This window comes from Leuciscus leuciscus (assembly GCF_965113295.1).
Source record: "Leuciscus leuciscus genome assembly, chromosome: 2".
In the NCBI taxonomy this organism is placed as follows: domain Eukaryota; kingdom Metazoa; phylum Chordata; class Actinopteri; order Cypriniformes; family Leuciscidae; genus Leuciscus; species Leuciscus leuciscus.
The window spans coordinates 61394977-61411716 of NC_138726.1; the positions used below are offsets into that span (position 1 = coordinate 61394977).

General features: G+C 47.6%; 5 protein-coding genes and 1 long non-coding RNA gene across 6 annotated transcripts in view; all 6 read right to left on the minus strand.

Annotated features, from left to right (window-relative positions):
- LOC309492584 overlaps positions 1-16740 on the minus strand; it is a 335811-nt gene that overhangs the window by 290487 nt on the left and 28584 nt on the right. The window lies entirely within an intron of this gene.
- LOC309492527 (histone H2B-like) lies at positions 7851-8310 on the minus strand. The gene has a single exon (XM_082161549.1). The coding sequence runs from the start codon at positions 8271-8273 to the stop codon at positions 7899-7901; it is 375 nt and encodes a 124-aa protein (XP_082017675.1). The 5' UTR covers positions 8274-8310; the 3' UTR covers positions 7851-7898.
- On the minus strand, positions 9206-9720 carry LOC309492530 (histone H4). The gene has a single exon (XM_082161552.1). The coding sequence runs from the start codon at positions 9703-9705 to the stop codon at positions 9394-9396; it is 312 nt and encodes a 103-aa protein (XP_082017678.1). The 5' UTR covers positions 9706-9720; the 3' UTR covers positions 9206-9393.
- On the minus strand, positions 10183-10671 carry LOC309492513 (histone H3.2-like). Its single transcript, XM_082161536.1, has one exon. It carries the CDS (start codon positions 10614-10616, stop codon positions 10206-10208), a length of 411 nt encoding a protein of 136 aa, XP_082017662.1. The 5' UTR covers positions 10617-10671; the 3' UTR covers positions 10183-10205.
- LOC309492517 (histone H2A-like) lies at positions 11402-11880 on the minus strand. The gene has a single exon (XM_082161540.1). The coding sequence runs from the start codon at positions 11834-11836 to the stop codon at positions 11450-11452; it is 387 nt and encodes a 128-aa protein (XP_082017666.1). The 5' UTR covers positions 11837-11880; the 3' UTR covers positions 11402-11449.
- Positions 12501-13169, minus strand: LOC309492504 (histone H1-like). Its single transcript, XM_082161524.1, has one exon. The coding sequence runs from the start codon at positions 13138-13140 to the stop codon at positions 12514-12516; it is 627 nt and encodes a 208-aa protein (XP_082017650.1). The 5' UTR covers positions 13141-13169; the 3' UTR covers positions 12501-12513.

A 16740-nucleotide genomic window follows, 5' to 3' on the forward strand; every position in this document is an offset into this window, starting at 1 on the left:
AACATGACCTGGCCAAGAGGCTACAGGAATAAATAGAAACTGTACATAGTCTTACACACATGACACATAGAACAAGCAATTTAATTAAAAAGGCTAGACAACTAAGAAAAAAGAAGAAAAAAAAGAATAAAGTGTCATAATGGTTTCATTATGAAGCTCATAATAGAGGTTACTCACAGTGGAAATCTGATCTGTGGTTTGTGTTTGGTGGAGGAAGATGTGAACGTTGACATGATCACGTCTGTAAATCGTACTCGGTTACTAACGTAACCTCGGTTCTCTCTAGAAGAGGGAACGAGTACTGCGTAAGATATCTTACGCTAGGGGAAAATCCCTTTTCCGCGAGATATTGAAGCCAAAAATTATCCTTAATTTTGTAATAATGCAAAACGCGTTGCAGCAGCATGCAGACATAGGCGAGGCAGCCCGCGCGCCTATTGGCTGCTCTGCGGCAACTGCAGCAGCCTATCGAGCGAGGCCTGGCGTGACGCCAGACCCAATCAGGGCACTTCGCGCCCGCTGCGTCACGTCCCGCCGAAATGGGCGTGGTCTAGGCCTATAAATACCGCTCGCAGGCAGCTATTATCTGGTTTTTCATCATCGAAGCAACCAGAGCGTGTGCATGCACGGCAAGATACGCAGTACTCGTTCCCTCTTCTAGAGAGAACCGAGGTTACGTTAGTAACCGAGTACGTTCTCTTACGAGAGGTCTCTCGTACTGCGTAAGATATCTTACGCTAGGGGACCCAATGCAAAACGCCGTGCATGCTGAGATCTGACACCAAAGACCCAAGGGCGAAAGCCCGGGGTACATATAGTGCACAATCACTCAGGGAACTCACAGGGAGTCCAGGAAGAGGGAGGGGCGAAGCCGCACTCTTCCACATATGGCAGCGTCGCTGAGACGCGAATTTCATACAGACAGGGCGGGGTACGGCCTGAACTGATGGGGGAATGTGGGTCTTACACAGTCTGCCCAGGCACATCTCGTGCTGCTACTTTTTACTGTCGAACATTGAGCTGTGCTCAGTAGACGCAGCATTCTGAGCTGATAGCATCAGGTCAGATAATACTGGTAAACTTAGACCGACAGCAGCCTGGCCTGCAGGGCGGGAACCTCTAGGTTATAAAACCTTATAAATGTAGACGGGGAGGCCCAGCCTGCCGCCATACAAATATCTTGCAAGGCAATCCCACTTGACCAGGCCCACGAAGAGGCCATGCCTCTCGTGGAGTGCGCTCTGACACCCAACGGGCACTGCATGCCCTTGGAGGCGTATGCCAGCGCTATAGCATCAACTATCCATCTGGATAGGCTCTGTTTCGACGCGGCTAGTCCCTTAGAACATCCGCTAAATGAAACAAAGAGCTGCTCCGTCTGTCTGAAAACAGACGAGCGAGACACATAAGCTCGTAATGCCCTGACTGGGCAAAGGAGGCTCACGTCTCTTTCCTCATCAGGGACCGGTAGGGCTGACAGGGAGATAACCTGTGCCCTAAACGGTGTGTTGAGGGATTTTGGAACATAACCGTGCTTAGGTTTGAGTATAACTTTTGAGTCATTAGGCCCAAACTCCATGCACGCCGCGCTCACAGAGAGCGCGTGTAGATCCCCTATGCGCTTCACTGAAGCGAGAGCCAGCAAAAACACCGTCTTGAAAGACAGGTGTTTCAAATCAATTGACTGTAAAGGCTCCAATGGCGCACCTTTCATGGCTTCCAGAACCGTAGAAAGGTCCCATACGGGAACTGAGGGAGGTCTGGGAGGATTCAGTCTCTTAGCCCTTCCAAGGAAGCGGATGACTAAATCGTTCCTTCCTATTGACTGACCAAGCGTTGTTCCTGAGAACGCTGCTATAGCCGCCACATAAACTTTGAGCGTGGAGGGGGCCCTGCCCTCATCCAACAGCTCTTGTAGGAAGGAAAACACCTCCGTCACACCACAGTCTGTGGGTGACACACCACGGGCTGTGCACCAGCCCGAAAACACTGACCATTTCGAGGAGTAGAGCCGTCTCGTAGACAGAGCTCTAGCCTGCGTGATCGTGTTTAATACTCCTTTAGGGAGTCCAACATGTACCCGTTGATGGCCCAGACATGAAGGGACCATAGTTCCGGGTGAGGATGCCAGATCGAGCCGTGGGCCTGTGAGAGGAGGTCTCTCCTCACTGGTACTGGCCACGGGGCAGTACTTGCTAACTGCATCACGACTGGGAACCAAGGTTGGTTTTTCCAGAACGGTGCCACCAGCAATACTGAGCATCCTTCTTCCCTGATCCGTTCTATCACCTGAGGCAGGAGAGAGACGGGGGGAAAAGCATAGAGCGGGCGGCGGGGCCACACATGGGCCAGCGTGTTCCTGCTCTTGGAGAAAAATTCCGGACAGTGAGCGTTTTCTTGAGACGCAAACAGGTCTACTTCCGCTCTGCCGAATTTTTTTTTTTTTTTTTTTTCCAGCAGTTGGACTGTCTGTGGGTGTAGAGACCACTCGCCTGCCGGAACATTGTTCCTGGACAGTCTGTCCGGTCCTATATTCAGGAGCCCTGGCACGTGCGCTGCTCTGAGCGAGCGCAGGTTGCACTGAGCCCATACCAGGAGGCGTTCTGCCAGCCTGTACAGGTTCTTGGACCTGAGGCCGCCCTGGCGATTTATGTAGGACACCACAGACATGTTGTCCGAACGGACCAAGACGTGGCGTCCTTTTATTTGGGGACAAAAAACGCGTCAGCGCGTTGTCTACTGCCAGCATTTCGAGGCAGTTTATGTGCAGGAGCTTTTCCCGTTCCGACCACTGGCCGAAGAACGGTCTGCCCTCGAGCAGCGCTCCCCATCCCGAGGTGGACGCGTCCGTGGACACCACTTTCACCCTCAAGGAAGTCCCCAGGCTTACACCTGATTGGTACCAGTCGTTCGCTCTCCAAGGTTTCAGAGCTGTGACGCACTTCTGATTGACCCTGAGGCGAAGCGAACCGGATGCCCACGCTCTGCGTGGGACTCGCGCTTTCAGCCAAAACTGCAGCGGGCGCATGCGGAGCAGGCCCAGCTGGAGCATTGATGATGCTGAGGCCATGAGACCTAGCATCTTCTGAAATTTCTTGAGCGGGACAGACGCGCCGCAGCGAAACGAGTTCGCTGTGCGTTGAATGTCTACCGCGCGCTGTGGTGATAGTCGCGCTATCATGGACAGCGAGTCCAATTCTGTGCCCAGGAAAGATATCTTCTGACTGGGTGACAGAGAGCTCTTCGCCCAATTGACACTGAGACCCAAATCCTCGAGGTGATCGAGTAAAATGGTCGTGTGTTCTATGAGCACTGCGCGAGATTGCGCTAGAATCAGCCAATCGTCCAAATAGTTCAGTACTCGCATGCCTCTCATTCTGAGGGGAGCGAGCGCCGCATCCATGCACTTCGTAAATGTACGGGGTGCCAGGGACAAACCGAACGGCAGGACTGTGTACTGATATGCCTGGCCCTCGAAGGCGAATCTCAAATATCGCCTGTGACGTGACGCTATCTGTATTTGAAAATACGCGTCTTTCAGATCTATTGACACAAACCAATCTCCTTGGCGAATCTGCACAAGGATTTGTCTGGTCGTGAGCATCCTGAACTGTCGCTTCACAAGCACTTTGTTCAGTTGCCTTAGATCTAGTATGGGTCTGAGACCCCCGTCTTTTTTCGGTACCAGGAAGTATCTGCTGTATAGCCCTCCTTCGCTCTGAACTTGAGAGAGAGGCTCTATGGCCCCTTTGCTCAATAGTTTCGCCACTGCGGCTCGAAGTAAATGTGCTACTTCTGTTTTTACCGTGGTCTCGACGCGCGCCACATAGCGGCGAGGGCGTCAGCGAAACTGTAGCGAATAGCCTCTTTTTATAATGTTCAGCACCCACTTCGAAACCCCGGGCAGCTTTGCCCATGCGTCCGCATGAATAGCTAGGGGTTGAATACGAAGCGCGCTCCGCTCGCTCAGCGATGGAGAGGCTTCGGCATGCTGTAACACAAGCGTCGCGCTCGTGACATTTGAGGCATGGGGCGCGCTGATAACAGCGGGCAGATTGCCCGCGCTCGACTCCTCTGCGGTGGTCAACCGCGAGGGGGAGGGCTGGGCGGTTCCCGTAGGAACTGTCATGTCTATGTGTGGATGTGGGCGCGGGACAGCGGGCACATGTCACACTGAAAGCATTGTTCGCTTGAGTGAAGCGAATGCACGTTGGTTTCGTTTTTACAGAAACCGTGAGACATGCATAACGTGGTGTTAGTGGGCACATTCACCATGTTTGAAGCGCAATCGATCTGAGTCGATTCATGTGCGCAAGCCCTGTGTGACGGGCTGTGCTTGTGTGTAGAGATGGGCACTGGGCAGTGGGCATTCTTTCTACACATAAAGCACCATCGGCCGTGGCCGGGACACCAGAAAAATTCACGCTTATGGGATTTATCTGGGTAGCCGTAAAAACGGCGTTTGTGTGCAGGCAAGCGGGTGACAGAACCGACTTGTTTACTGCAGGATACACTGGAACAGTCACATTTACTGGAACTGAACGAGCGAGAAGTTGCCATAGAAACAGAGAGCGTCAACATGCTGGCGTTTATTGCAGGCCTGCGTGCATTACAACAGGCTTGTTCACTGCAATATTGACATTTCCAGTCGCCTGAGTTCCAGAGGGGAATGGGAAATGTATAGGAAAAAGGAGGTTGGTCCGTCCGCAGCGGGACCAGAAAAACTCCCTTTTTTTCCTTACGCCAGTGACGCACGGAACACCATAGAAACGGTGTTTGGGTGCAGGCGAGCGGGTTGTACAACGCGCTCGTTGGCTGCAAAATACACATCTGCAGTCGCCTTTTCAGGGAACTGACAGAGCGAGCATTGACGGCATAATTTTATCTGCCGGTAGACCCGGGGATCGAACGCGGGTCTCTCGCGTGCAAAAACCTGAGAGTCTGCCACTGGGCCACAGGGGGAGACACATTGTAACTCAGTTAGCGCGAGTATTATAAGAGAGCGTCAACGTGCTGGCGTTTGTTTGCAGGCATGCGTGTATTACAACAGGCTTGCTCACTGCAATACTGACATTTCCAGTCGCCCGAACTTCAGAGGGGAATGAGAAATGTACGAGAAAGAGGAGGTCGGTCCGTCCGCGGGGGGGACCAGAAACGCTCTTTTCTCCTTTCGCCAGTGACGCACGGAACCATAGAAACGGTGTTTGGGTGCAGGCGAGCGGGTTGTGCAACGCGCTCGTTGGCTGCAAAATGCACATCTGCAGTCGCTTTTCAGGGAACTGACAGAGCGAAGCATTGGCGGCATAATTTTAACTGCCGCTAGACCGGGATTCGAACTCCGGTCTCTCGTGAGGAAAACCAATGATTCCGCCACTGAGCCACAGGGGGGAACACAAAGGCTTTCGGATGCACGAGCATATAAGAGCGTCACATGCTTTCTTCGGCGTATGCTTGCAGGCGCGCTTGTATTAAAACAGGCTCGCCTGCTGCAATATTGATATTTCCAGTCGCTTGATCAGGGAACTGGGAAATGTATGAGAAATTGAAGGTCAGTCCATCCTCGGAGGGACTAAAAACACACCTTTCTCCTTTCGCCGGTGAGTGACGCATGAATGGGGCGCAGAGGCAGGGTAGCCAGGGTAGTGGGGGGGGGGGCGGAGGAGCAGTCTCGGAGAAGGATGCCAGGTGAGTCCTCAGAGTCACCATAGGCAGTAACTAGCTCGCAGTGAGGGCAGTCGCCGTCAGCGAGCGCGAGAGCTGCGTGATCAGGAAAAGGGGCGTCTTGAAAAAGACGCCCAGCTCTTTTAGTGCAATGGGAGTGTGTGTCGCGGCGGCGAGCACACACACATACATAAACACAGTAGCAGAGAAAGGATATAACGCCGGATAGCGCAGCAGGAAGGCAAGGAAGGCGGCGCGGCCAGCGACTTCAGTGACTCGTCCCGCTGAAGGTGCTCTCTTTCAGACGGCGCGGCTTCTTCTCCAGCTCCAGCGATGCGTGTGCTTCGCTTGAAGGATGAAAAATCAGATAATAGCTGCCTGCGAGCGGTATTTATAGGCCTAGACCACGGCCATTTCGGCGGGACGTGACGCAGCGGGCGCGAAGTGCCCTGATTGGGTCTGGCGTCACGCCAGGCCTCGCTCGATAGGCTGCTGCAGTTGCCGCAGAGCAGCCAATAGGCGCGCGGGCTGCCTCGCCTATGTCTGCATGCTGCCGCAACGCGTTTTGCATTATTACAAAATTAAGGATAATTTTTGGCTTCAATATCTCGCGGAAAAAGGATTTTCCCCTAGCGTAAGATATCTTACGCAGTACGAGAGACCTCTCGTAAGAGAACCCAGCATTACTGGAGCACAAGTTTCTCATCATCATCATCTTCATCATCTTCCTCTACAGGATCAACAATAGTGTTGAGAGTATTTCTCAGAAGAGTTTCTGCTAGAGGTGGGCAGATCGATCCTTGAGTATCGATATATCGATACTGACGTGGTATCGAAAAGGATCGATCCTCACATAAAAATATCGATCCAAATGTGTGGGGTATTTTTTTACCAGTAATTTTTATTAATTTAGCACGCAATTCAGTGCGTAAAATAAGCTTCTAAGTGGAAAAATAAGCGAATGTTAGCGGATAATTGTGTAGGATAGAACTTTTTCTCCTAGTCATCTGGATACAAGATGAGACCAATCAATCACAGAGCGTTCGATGCTGGTGCTTCGCTGAGCTCACAGGACCAGTGCGTTTGGGAAACGAAGCCTTGCTTAGATGACAGAGAAACAATCGGGTATTTTTTTTTAATAAACAAAGCAAAAGTGTATATAACGGTTCAAAATGTTGACGTCAGTAAGATTTTTTTAATGAAATTAATATTTTTATTCAACAAGGATCAATGCATTCAATTGATCAAAAGTGACAGTCAAGGGTTTTTCACTGTTAAAAAAAAACTACTTCATAAATGCTGTTCTTTCAACTTTGTTCATCAAACAATTCTGCATCATGGTTTCCACAAAAAATATGAAACTGTTTTCAACATTGATAATAAGAAATGTTTCCTGAGCTGTAAATCAGCATATCAAAATGAATTATCATCATGACTGGAGTAATGATCCCGAAAATTCAGCTTTGATCACTTGAATAAATTACAGTTTAGTATGACATAGAAAACAGATAGCCTATGTTAAATTGTAATATTACAGTTTTTACTGTATTTTTGATCAAATAAATGCAGAAGAGAATAAAAAATCTTACAGACCCCAAACTTTTAAACAGTAGGCTAGTGTACAATAGTACTTTTACTATAATTAGGGTAGTTTTGTAAAAGTCACTGACTAATAATTACAGGCGAGTTGAGAGCACAAATCACAAAATATTTAGTAGTCATGAAAACGTATTCAGATTTAGCATATTAATGATGCATTCACCTCATAAATCATGACACACTGCTCTAGCACAGGAAAGTGCATAAGTTCAAGTGCATGCTTTTAAAAACGAAAAAGTATTGGTATCGATATCGGCGATACTGACCCTGTATTTACTTGGTATCGGATCGATACCGAAATTTGGAGTATTGCCCACCTCTAGTTTCTGCTACTATAAAACAATTGCTGATTGTGCAGAAAAACAATATTCAAAGCTAAATGTTGAAAATGTTTTGAACTTAATTACATTAGCTGAAGATCAAAGCCAATATGCTGTTAGGGTGAACACATTTCATCTTAAAGAAAGGTTTGTAACTTGTTCATCTGCTAAACCTGATACTTAACAGCATAAACACAGAAGGACGGATAATAGCTTTTACTTTGGTATGAGAAACAGTGTACGATTAAAGCTCTTTTCACAGATAAAATGTGTGGCTCTTAAAAGAGCCTTTGTGTGTTGTGTTGAGCTGAGCTCGCTCTACTTTGAGCTGGTGTATTTGGTCACAGCCTTTGTGCCCTCAGACACGGCGTGTTTGGCCAGCTCTCCGGGCAGCAGCAGACGCACGGCGGTCTGGATCTCTCTCGATGTGATGGTGGAGCGCTTGTTGTAGTGAGCGAGACGAGACGCTTCACCGGCGATGCGCTCGAAGATGTCGTTGACGAAAGAGTTCATGATTCCCATCGCCTTGGAGGAGATCCCGGTGTCGGGATGAACCTGCTTCAGGACTTTGTAAACGTAGATCGCGTAGCTCTCCTTCCTGGACTTTCTGCGCTTCTTTCCGCCCTTGCCGGCGGTTTTAGTGACGGCCTTCTTCGAGCCCTTCTTGGGTGCGGACTTCGCTGGTTCAGGCATGATGATTCAGTCAGAGAAACTCAGAGAACAATAAAGCTGAATCACTCAGGTGGGCTTTATGCGCTGCTCTATGCTAATTTACAAAGGGAAGAACGAGGCTCTGATTGTGAGTCTTTAACCCATATAATGACCTCATTGGCCATATTACACATTCACTGACTTGTAGGCGGACCAATCAGAAGCTTTGAAATATTAATCACGCCCATCTAGTAATACCGTCCATCCCCCACATCGACTCCATTCCTTTGTTTCATTTAGAAATTACATGTTTAAGCAAAAACTATAGGAAGTTTCAGGATTTGTCTAATCAAACGTTGTGCAAAGATGATTCTCAGCTATGTTATGAAATAATGTAATGAACACTTTATTCATACTTAATTATGCCTGTAAACATGGCCATAAATGCCATTCCATTTCAACACAATGTATCTAACTATATCTAATGTGTGATTGACAAAAGTGTTCTACATTCATAGGAAAATCAATGTATAATTTCCTTCCCTATACACCTCGTCTCCAAAAAACCCATATATTTTTTCCTGAGATATTGATTTATGACAAACAACGTGAAAACAAGTCTGATTTAAATGATAATTACAAAATATAAAAATTTTCCATAAGAGTGCTAAATTAATGCCAGTCATTTTTAAAGAGTAAGCAGAAGTTGTAGTTATGATAAAATCTCCGAACATTTGGTATCTGTGGAAAGCCCTGAATTTGACTTTATATGACATCCAGGCTGAAAAACACATGTGTTAGAAATTCACTCAAATAGGTCCACTACAGTGAAGAATAAACTGTATTTTGAAAGACATGCATATACAAATCTAAGAACAATAGTAAACTACATAAAAATGTTGCACAATGACAACGAACGCCCACAACTGAAAAATGTAAAATGTAGTTTTAACTGCAAAGCACAATCGTGAGAATAAGAGTAAAACCAAGTAACGTTAAGTTTATTATTTGTATGCTTAATCATTTTGAGGTAACATTTAAGAAAAGCACAATAATTAATCTATTACACAAATATAATTTCACCACCTCGTAACTTGTTCTTTGTGTGTAAATGTGTGTGGCTCTGAAAAGAGCCGTTGTGTTTTTCTTCTTCGTGAATCTCTTAACCCCCGAACCCGTACAGAGTGCGTCCCTGTCGCTTCAGCGCGTACACAACATCCATGGCGGTGACGGTCTTTCTCTTGGCGTGTTCAGTGTAAGTCACAGCATCACGAATGACGTTCTCCAGAAACACCTTCAACACACCGCGAGTCTCTTCATAGATCAGGCCAGAAATACGCTTGACGCCGCCACGTCGAGCAAGACGACGAATAGCGGGTTTAGTGATTCCCTGGATATTATCGCGAAGAACCTTTCGGTGACGCTTAGCGCCTCCTTTCCCGAGTCCTTTCCCGCCTTTTCCTCTCCCAGACATAACGACAGATAGTCTTCAACTGACAACAACAACAGATGGGAATTAAACCACTAGGGAAGAGGAGTTATAGTCAGCTAGCGGACCTAGTTGAAACCACATTCATGGGCGGTTCTAGTGAACTTCACCAGTTACGCATTACCAAGTCGAGCTCAGTCTTGACTCTTTTGATGTTTGATACTAGTGGAAATAAGTAGAACTTAAGTAATATTAATAATTCTATAATTTAACTATGTAATATATAAAAACCCGTATAAAAAAAATATAACTGTAGGGCTTCAGTCATTTTGACTACATATTAACTATAGTAGCATAACACTAAAACCACCATTCCATTTCCTTAACTTTGCTTTTAGATTTGAGTAATACATAAAAATAGCATTTAAGACAACCGTGGCATATGAAGTTCCAATTTCAAAACACCATAATATGGAAATCATCTTTCATTGGGTTAATGAGGTGGCTCTTAAAAGAGCCTTTGGGTTTGTGTGACTGCTGTGGATTTAAGCGCGCTCTCCGCGGATGCGACGGGCCAGCTGGATGTCTTTGGGCATGATGGTGACTCTCTTGGCGTGGATGGCGCACAGGTTGGTGTCCTCAAACAGACCCACTAAATAAGCCTCGCTGGACTCCTGCAGGGCCATGACAGCCGAGCTCTGGAAGCGCAGATCAGTCTTGAAATCTTGAGCGATTTCTCTCACCAGGCGCTGGAAGGGCAGTTTGCGAATCAGCAGTTCAGTGGATTTCTGGTAACGGCGAATCTCTCTCAGCGCCACGGTACCGGGCCTGTAACGATGAGGCTTCTTAACGCCACCGGTAGCGGGTGCGCTCTTACGGGCGGCTTTAGTGGCCAGCTGCTTCCTCGGGGCTTTTCCTCCGGTGGACTTACGAGCGGTTTGCTTGGTTCTTGCCATTATTTAAAAGTATTCTGAGGCTGATTTAATCAGATCGAAAGACTGAGCAGTTCAGTCGAACACAGCGCGTATTTAAGCCCAGGGCTGCCGTGCGCTCATTGGATGGCTTTGCTTCAGATGCATTTGATTGGTTATTGTCTGGCGTCTGTAAATGACAGTTGGCCAATGGCTGTTTTCAAACAAGTGACGTCAGTTTGTGGTTCCCGCCCAAACGTACTTTGCTTTTTCTCATCCACGAAAATACATTAGGCGAAATCAGTTTTAAATTTGTAAACCAAAACAGGTGATTTTTAATGTTTCTTAAAAACTAAGTGGACGTACAGTTTGACTTGTGGAAATATAGTAAAAAAAACTTAGACAAGTACAGATATATCATCATGATATATATTACATTTTTACTCAATATATCAGCTTAAATATTTTTAGCAATGCCAATAAAACTACATTTTCATAATGCCCTCATTAAACCCTCACAAAGTGTAGCGGTTAGTTAGAAAATGCTTTAATTTATTTAAAAAAAAAAAGGACCATGTGTATTTCTAGCATAGACTGTAAAAAAAAATTGAATAATTGAAATGAACATGTATAATGGAATCTCAGACAAGAAACAAACTTCAGCCTGTGGGATTTTTTTTTTTTTTTATGTCGAGCATTGTACAATAACTATTCATAAAAGTATATTCATGTGCATTCTGCAGCAACTTTCTTATTTGTTTTATCAAAGGGACTTCTATAGAAAATCAAATAAAAACCGGGTAAATGAATTCACTCTTTCTTGGGGAATTGTGTGGCTCTTAAAAGAGCCTTTGGTTTGAAGAGACGCTTCAGTCAGTCTACTTGGCCTTCGCGGGCTTCTCGGTCTTCTTGGGCAGCAGCACGGCCTGAATGTTGGGCAACACACCACCCTGAGCGATGGTCACGCCACCCAGAAGCTTGTTCAGCTCCTCGTCATTGCGCACCGCGAGCTGCAGGTGTCGAGGGATGATGCGGGTCTTCTTGTTGTCCCGAGCGGCGTTTCCAGCCAACTCCAGGATCTCAGCGGTCAGATACTCGAGCACAGCGGCCAAATACACCGGAGCTCCGGCACCGACGCGCTGGGCATAGTTGCCTTTGCGGAGAAGTCTGTGAACACGGCCGACGGGGAACTGCAGTCCCGCCCTGGAAGAGCGACTCTTGGCCTTAGCGCGAGCCTTTCCCCCGGTTTTACCTCTTCCACTCATTATTAAAATCAAGAACTAAAACAGAATACTCTGACGAAATTAACAGAATGAAGATCAGTGACGACTCATACCAGCTTTAAACGAGAGTGCCAGTCGCCCATTGGTTTACACTGTGATAAGTTTTAAACCAATCACTGAACTTCCCTTAAAAGCCCAGCCACCTTTTTGGAATGATCACATGTGTAAAAAAGTACAACAATGGATATTATACGCTGTTCCTACCAAAAGTGCTACACATTTCACACACTTGTTCACACTGACCAGATTTGATACTGTAGTAGAGTATTATTACCCTTAATGTAATATTATAATTGTATCACTGCCATTATTGTTTGTGGGGTTGTTTGAATTGCCACGTTTCTCCAGCATTATGGTTTGTGTATAAATTCTAATATGTACTGTTAATCAACATCATTGAGTCGAACTGTGATAACTGTTTGCTTTGAAATATAACAAGCTTTTTGGCAATTTTCAATCAATTTCTTGCGAATAAATATGATTTACTTGAGTTCTACCTAAACTTAAATTTGTTGGGTCTTAAGTGGTCAAAAGTCACATATTTGGCTATTTGATTCCAGAATTACCAAATCATTCAAAAACATGAGTTTTGCTCTTTACTCAAGAGTTAGTGGTTGGCTCTGAAAAGAGCCGTTGAGGAACAGACAGTAACGTTAGATTTATTTCTTCTTGGGAGCTGCCTTTTTAGGCTTGGCGGCTTTAGGTTTTGCTGCTTTAGGTTTCGCCGTTTTGGGTTTTGCTGCCTTTGCCTTTTTTGGGCTCTTGGCTGCTTTCTTAGGAGTCGCTGGTTTCTTGGCCTTCTTGGGGCTCTTCGTCGCCTTCTTGGCGGCGGGTTTCTTCACCTTCTTCGGGGATTTCTTAGCGGCGGGCTTCTTCACTGCTGCAGTTTTGGGCTTCTTAGCGGCAGCGGGTTTCTTGGCTGCGGGCTTCTTGGCTTTAGGAGCCGCTTTCTTCGCTGGCTTCTTCTTGGTCTCTGCTTGCTGCTTGTTGAGTTTGAAGGAGCCTGAGGCACCGGTCCCTTTGACCTGAACCAGGGTGCCTTTAGTCACCAGGCTCTTGATGGCGATCTTGACGCGGGAGTTGTTCTTCTCCACATCGTATCCACCGGCAGCGAGCGCTTTCTTCAGGGCGGCGAGGGACACACCGCTCCTCTCCTTGGATGCGGACACAGCCTTGACGATCAGCTCGCCGATGCCTGGTCCTGCTTTCTTGGCTTTCACAGCAGACTTCTTCTTTGGCGCTTTGGCCGGGGCGGCAGCAGCGGGGGCTGGGGCGGTTTCTGCCATCTCTCTCTGATCGGATCTGATAAACTCTGTCTGGTTTCAGCAATGAATGAATAGCGCTCGAGCGGCGCCGCGGTCTTAAATGACACATGAGAACCTCGTAGACTCAACCTGCCCCGCTCGGTGTGTGCTGCTCGCTGACGCTTGTGTTTTCTTCTCTTACATTTGGGGCAAAATTGGAGCTGTTAACTAGTTTGTCACAATCAAAACTAAGTGAACACCAAGCAGAGGTTCTGGGCTTTCATTAGAGACTAAAAAAACGCGAAGAGGAAACGTTACTTTTGCCTTCGTCAGACCAAATCCATGGCGAGCATCAGCCGCGGGGAAAAGCCGTGTTCAAATCTGATGGATAGTTTTAACGGAACAGTTGATAAAAGCCTGAACGCGTAATGTGTGTGCTCAGAAAACAGTCTAAAAGAGACTTCAATGAAGTCAGCATCAGTGATGAGCGTTAGGAGGCTTTCATACAGCTGTTGTTTTGGGCAGCTTGAAGCACACGAACATCATCCGGAATCTCGACTCTGTCTGTGGCCCTTATCTTCGGTTAGCAGATTATCCATATGTAATCTCATTAAACACGTTAAATACATCGTTGATGTGGGCCAGCATCATATCACGACGTAAATAGTTTAATTGTAATAAAGGATTTGTGTCTACTGATTCGCCATTCATCTCTTAGGGAACCATGTAAATGGAAATTATTGCTAATCTAAAGCAAGAGACACCACAGTCATAATTCCATTTTAACCACTACATGCTAATTCATAACATAGTTATGTATGTACAATGGGCCATTATGTTTGATATATTTATTTAGATAGAACGGTTTTCTTTTTTAAATTATGGTGTGAACTGAAATGATGAGGATAAATTAATGGATTAGTGTTAACGTAGGGCTCTCAAGTGTCACGCATTGAGCGTGACAGTCACTCATTTCAGTCTTTTGTCACGCACTCCCGCCACACATTGTATTTCTCACGCGGAAAAACTAATTATAATATATTTAATATGCCGCAGTGCCCAAAATGTATCTGGCCGCGCCGCTCTCACTGTGGAACTGGCAGGAATCAAGCGCGTCTTATCAGCCAATCAAAAAAAGAAAGGGGCTACACAATAGCCAATCAGAAAATAGCACTATTGTATCTGGGTAAGATTTAACGCAACAACCAATGGAAAAAAAAGCATATGCTGGAATTGTTCATGTCGTCTTCCGAAAATTTCGTTCACCCACAGACTGGAAACCGTACTCGGTTACCTAACGTAACCTCTGTTCTCTCTAGAGAGGGAACGAGTATTGCGTAAGTTTAGCTTACGCTACGGGTAAAGTCATCTTTTCTCGAGATATGAAGCAAAAAAATTATCCTTAATTTTTATATCTTGTCAACGCAGTGCGGCAGCAAGCAGACCTAGAGCAGGCAATCTAGCGTGCTCATAGGCTGCTCTGCGGCAACTGCAGCAGCCTATCACTGAGCCCTTGGCGTGACGTCACGCCCAATGAGCGCGAGCAGCGCGCCTACGCGTCACGGCCCGAGGCGGGGCGTGGCAGAGGGTATAAATATGGGCTGAGAGGCTGCTTTCACTGGTTTTTGTCGCAGAAGCGAGTGAGCTCGTGGCGCGAGCACGGCGGGTTACGCAATACTCGTTCCCTCTCTAGAGAGAACAGAGGTTACGTTAGGTAACCGAGTACGTTCTCTTATGAGAGGTTCTCTCGTATTGCGTAAGTTTAGCTTACGCTACGGGAACTCCCTTGTCAACGCCGTGCGCGCCCGGCATCCACTGAATGAGTCCCAGGGAAGCCCGGGGAACACGAGAGTGTGAGCCAGGCGGCCAATGATATGGCTAGCGCAAGTACATAAGCACATAGTAGGGGGAACAGAACGGCGCGGCCGGTCTGACTAACCAACCCTTATATTGTACAGCTCAACCAGGAGGGCTAAATCAAACAGCAGTAGCCCGCGCACAGAAGTGGGCCGGCCTACGCGAGATTTAGACTGATAAAAGTTTAGCCTGCAGGGTGGGAACTTCTAGATTGTAAAATCTAACAAATGTAGACGGGGAGGCCCAGCCCGCCGCCGTACAAATGTCATGAATAGAAATTCCGCTAGTCCAAGCCCATGACGAGGCCATGCCCCTAGTAGAGTGGGCTCTGATGCCCAAAGGGCATTGCAGGTCTTTAGACGCATAAGCAGCTGCAATAGCGTCCACTATCCATCTGGACAGAGTGTGTTTCGAGGCGGCGAGACCCTTGGTGCGCCCACCAAACGAAACGAAAAGCTGCTCCGAGCGCCTCATGGCGGCGGAGCGCGTAATGTAATTTCTCAGCGCTCTGACAGGGCAAAGGAGATTACTGTCAACTTCGCTGCCGGTAGCCGGCAAAGCTGAGAGAGAAATGACCTGTGCTCTGAAGGGTGTGCCCAACACTTTGGGGACATAACCGTGTCTCGGTTTGAGAATGACTTTAGAGTCATTAGGTCCGAACTCGAGACATGCCGCGTTAACTGATAACGCATGCAGGTCACCCACACGTTTGACTGAAGACAGGGCTATCAGAAAAACGGTTTTGAGCGTGAGGTATTTCATATCCACAGTTTCCATGGGTTCAAAGGGATGCGCTTTCATGGCCTCTAAGACCAGGGAAAGATCCCAAATAGGAACCGAGGGGGGTCGCGGGGGGTTCATCCTCCTAGCTCCTCTAAGGAAGCGGATAATGAACTCATTCCTCCCTAATGCGCGGCCCAGCGCCGAGTCGGAAAAAGCTGATATGGCCGCAACATATACTTTGAGCGTGGAGGGGGACCTGCCCATGTCCAACAGCTCTTGGAGGAAACAAAGCACACGCGACACCTCACATGTTTGTGGATCCAGCCCTTGGGCGGTGCACCATTTATTAAACACAGACCATTTAGATGTGTAGAGCCGTCTCGTAGAGGGAGCTCTAGACTGTGTGATCGTGTTCACAACCCCTATTGGCAAGTCAACGGGTATCCGTTGACTATCCATACATGCAGAGACCAGCGCTCTGGATGAGGATGCCAGATCGAGCCGCGGGCTTGAGAGAGAAGGTCTCTTCTCACCGGTATCGGCCAGGGGGGTGTGTCCGCCAGCCGTATTAGATCTGGGAACCACGTTTGATTCTCCCAATACGGGGCTATGAGGAGCACCGTGTGGCGCGCTTCCCTGATTCTCCCGATGACTTGTGGCAGCAGAGAGACAGGGGGAAAAGCGTAAAGCGGGCCGCTGGGCCAGGTTTGGGCCAGCGCGTCCTCGCTCTTGGAAAAGAACCGTGGGCAGTGCGCGTTGTCTTTTGACGCAAAGAGGTCGACTTCCGCTCTGCCGAAACGGCGCCACAGTGACTGGACTGTTTGGGGATGCAAAGACCACTCCCCCAGGGGAACATTGTCCCTGGACAGTCTGTCTGGACCCTCGTTCAGGAGACCCGGCACATGCGCGGCTCTCAGCGAGCGCAGTGAGTGCTGAGCCCACACAAGGAGGCGTTCCGCCAGGGCGCAGAGTGTTTTGGATCTGACACCGCCCTGACGGTTCACATAGGCTACCACTGACATGTTGTCCGTGCGGACTAGTACATGGTGGCCCTGTAGGTAT

Bases quoted from the DNA above. Each gene is read 5' to 3' on its own strand.
- LOC309492513 (XM_082161536.1), bottom strand. From the start codon at position 10,616: ATGGCAAGAACCAAGCAAACCGCTCGTAAGTCCACCGGAGGAAAAGCC.
- LOC309492527 (XM_082161549.1), bottom strand. From the start codon at position 8,273: ATGCCTGAACCAGCGAAGTCCGCACCCAAGAAGGGCTCGAAGAAGGCC.
- LOC309492517 (XM_082161540.1), bottom strand. From the start codon at position 11,836: ATGAGTGGAAGAGGTAAAACCGGGGGAAAGGCTCGCGCTAAGGCCAAG.
- LOC309492530 (XM_082161552.1), bottom strand. From the start codon at position 9,705: ATGTCTGGGAGAGGAAAAGGCGGGAAAGGACTCGGGAAAGGAGGCGCT.
- LOC309492504 (XM_082161524.1), bottom strand. From the start codon at position 13,140: ATGGCAGAAACCGCCCCAGCCCCCGCTGCTGCCGCCCCGGCCAAAGCG.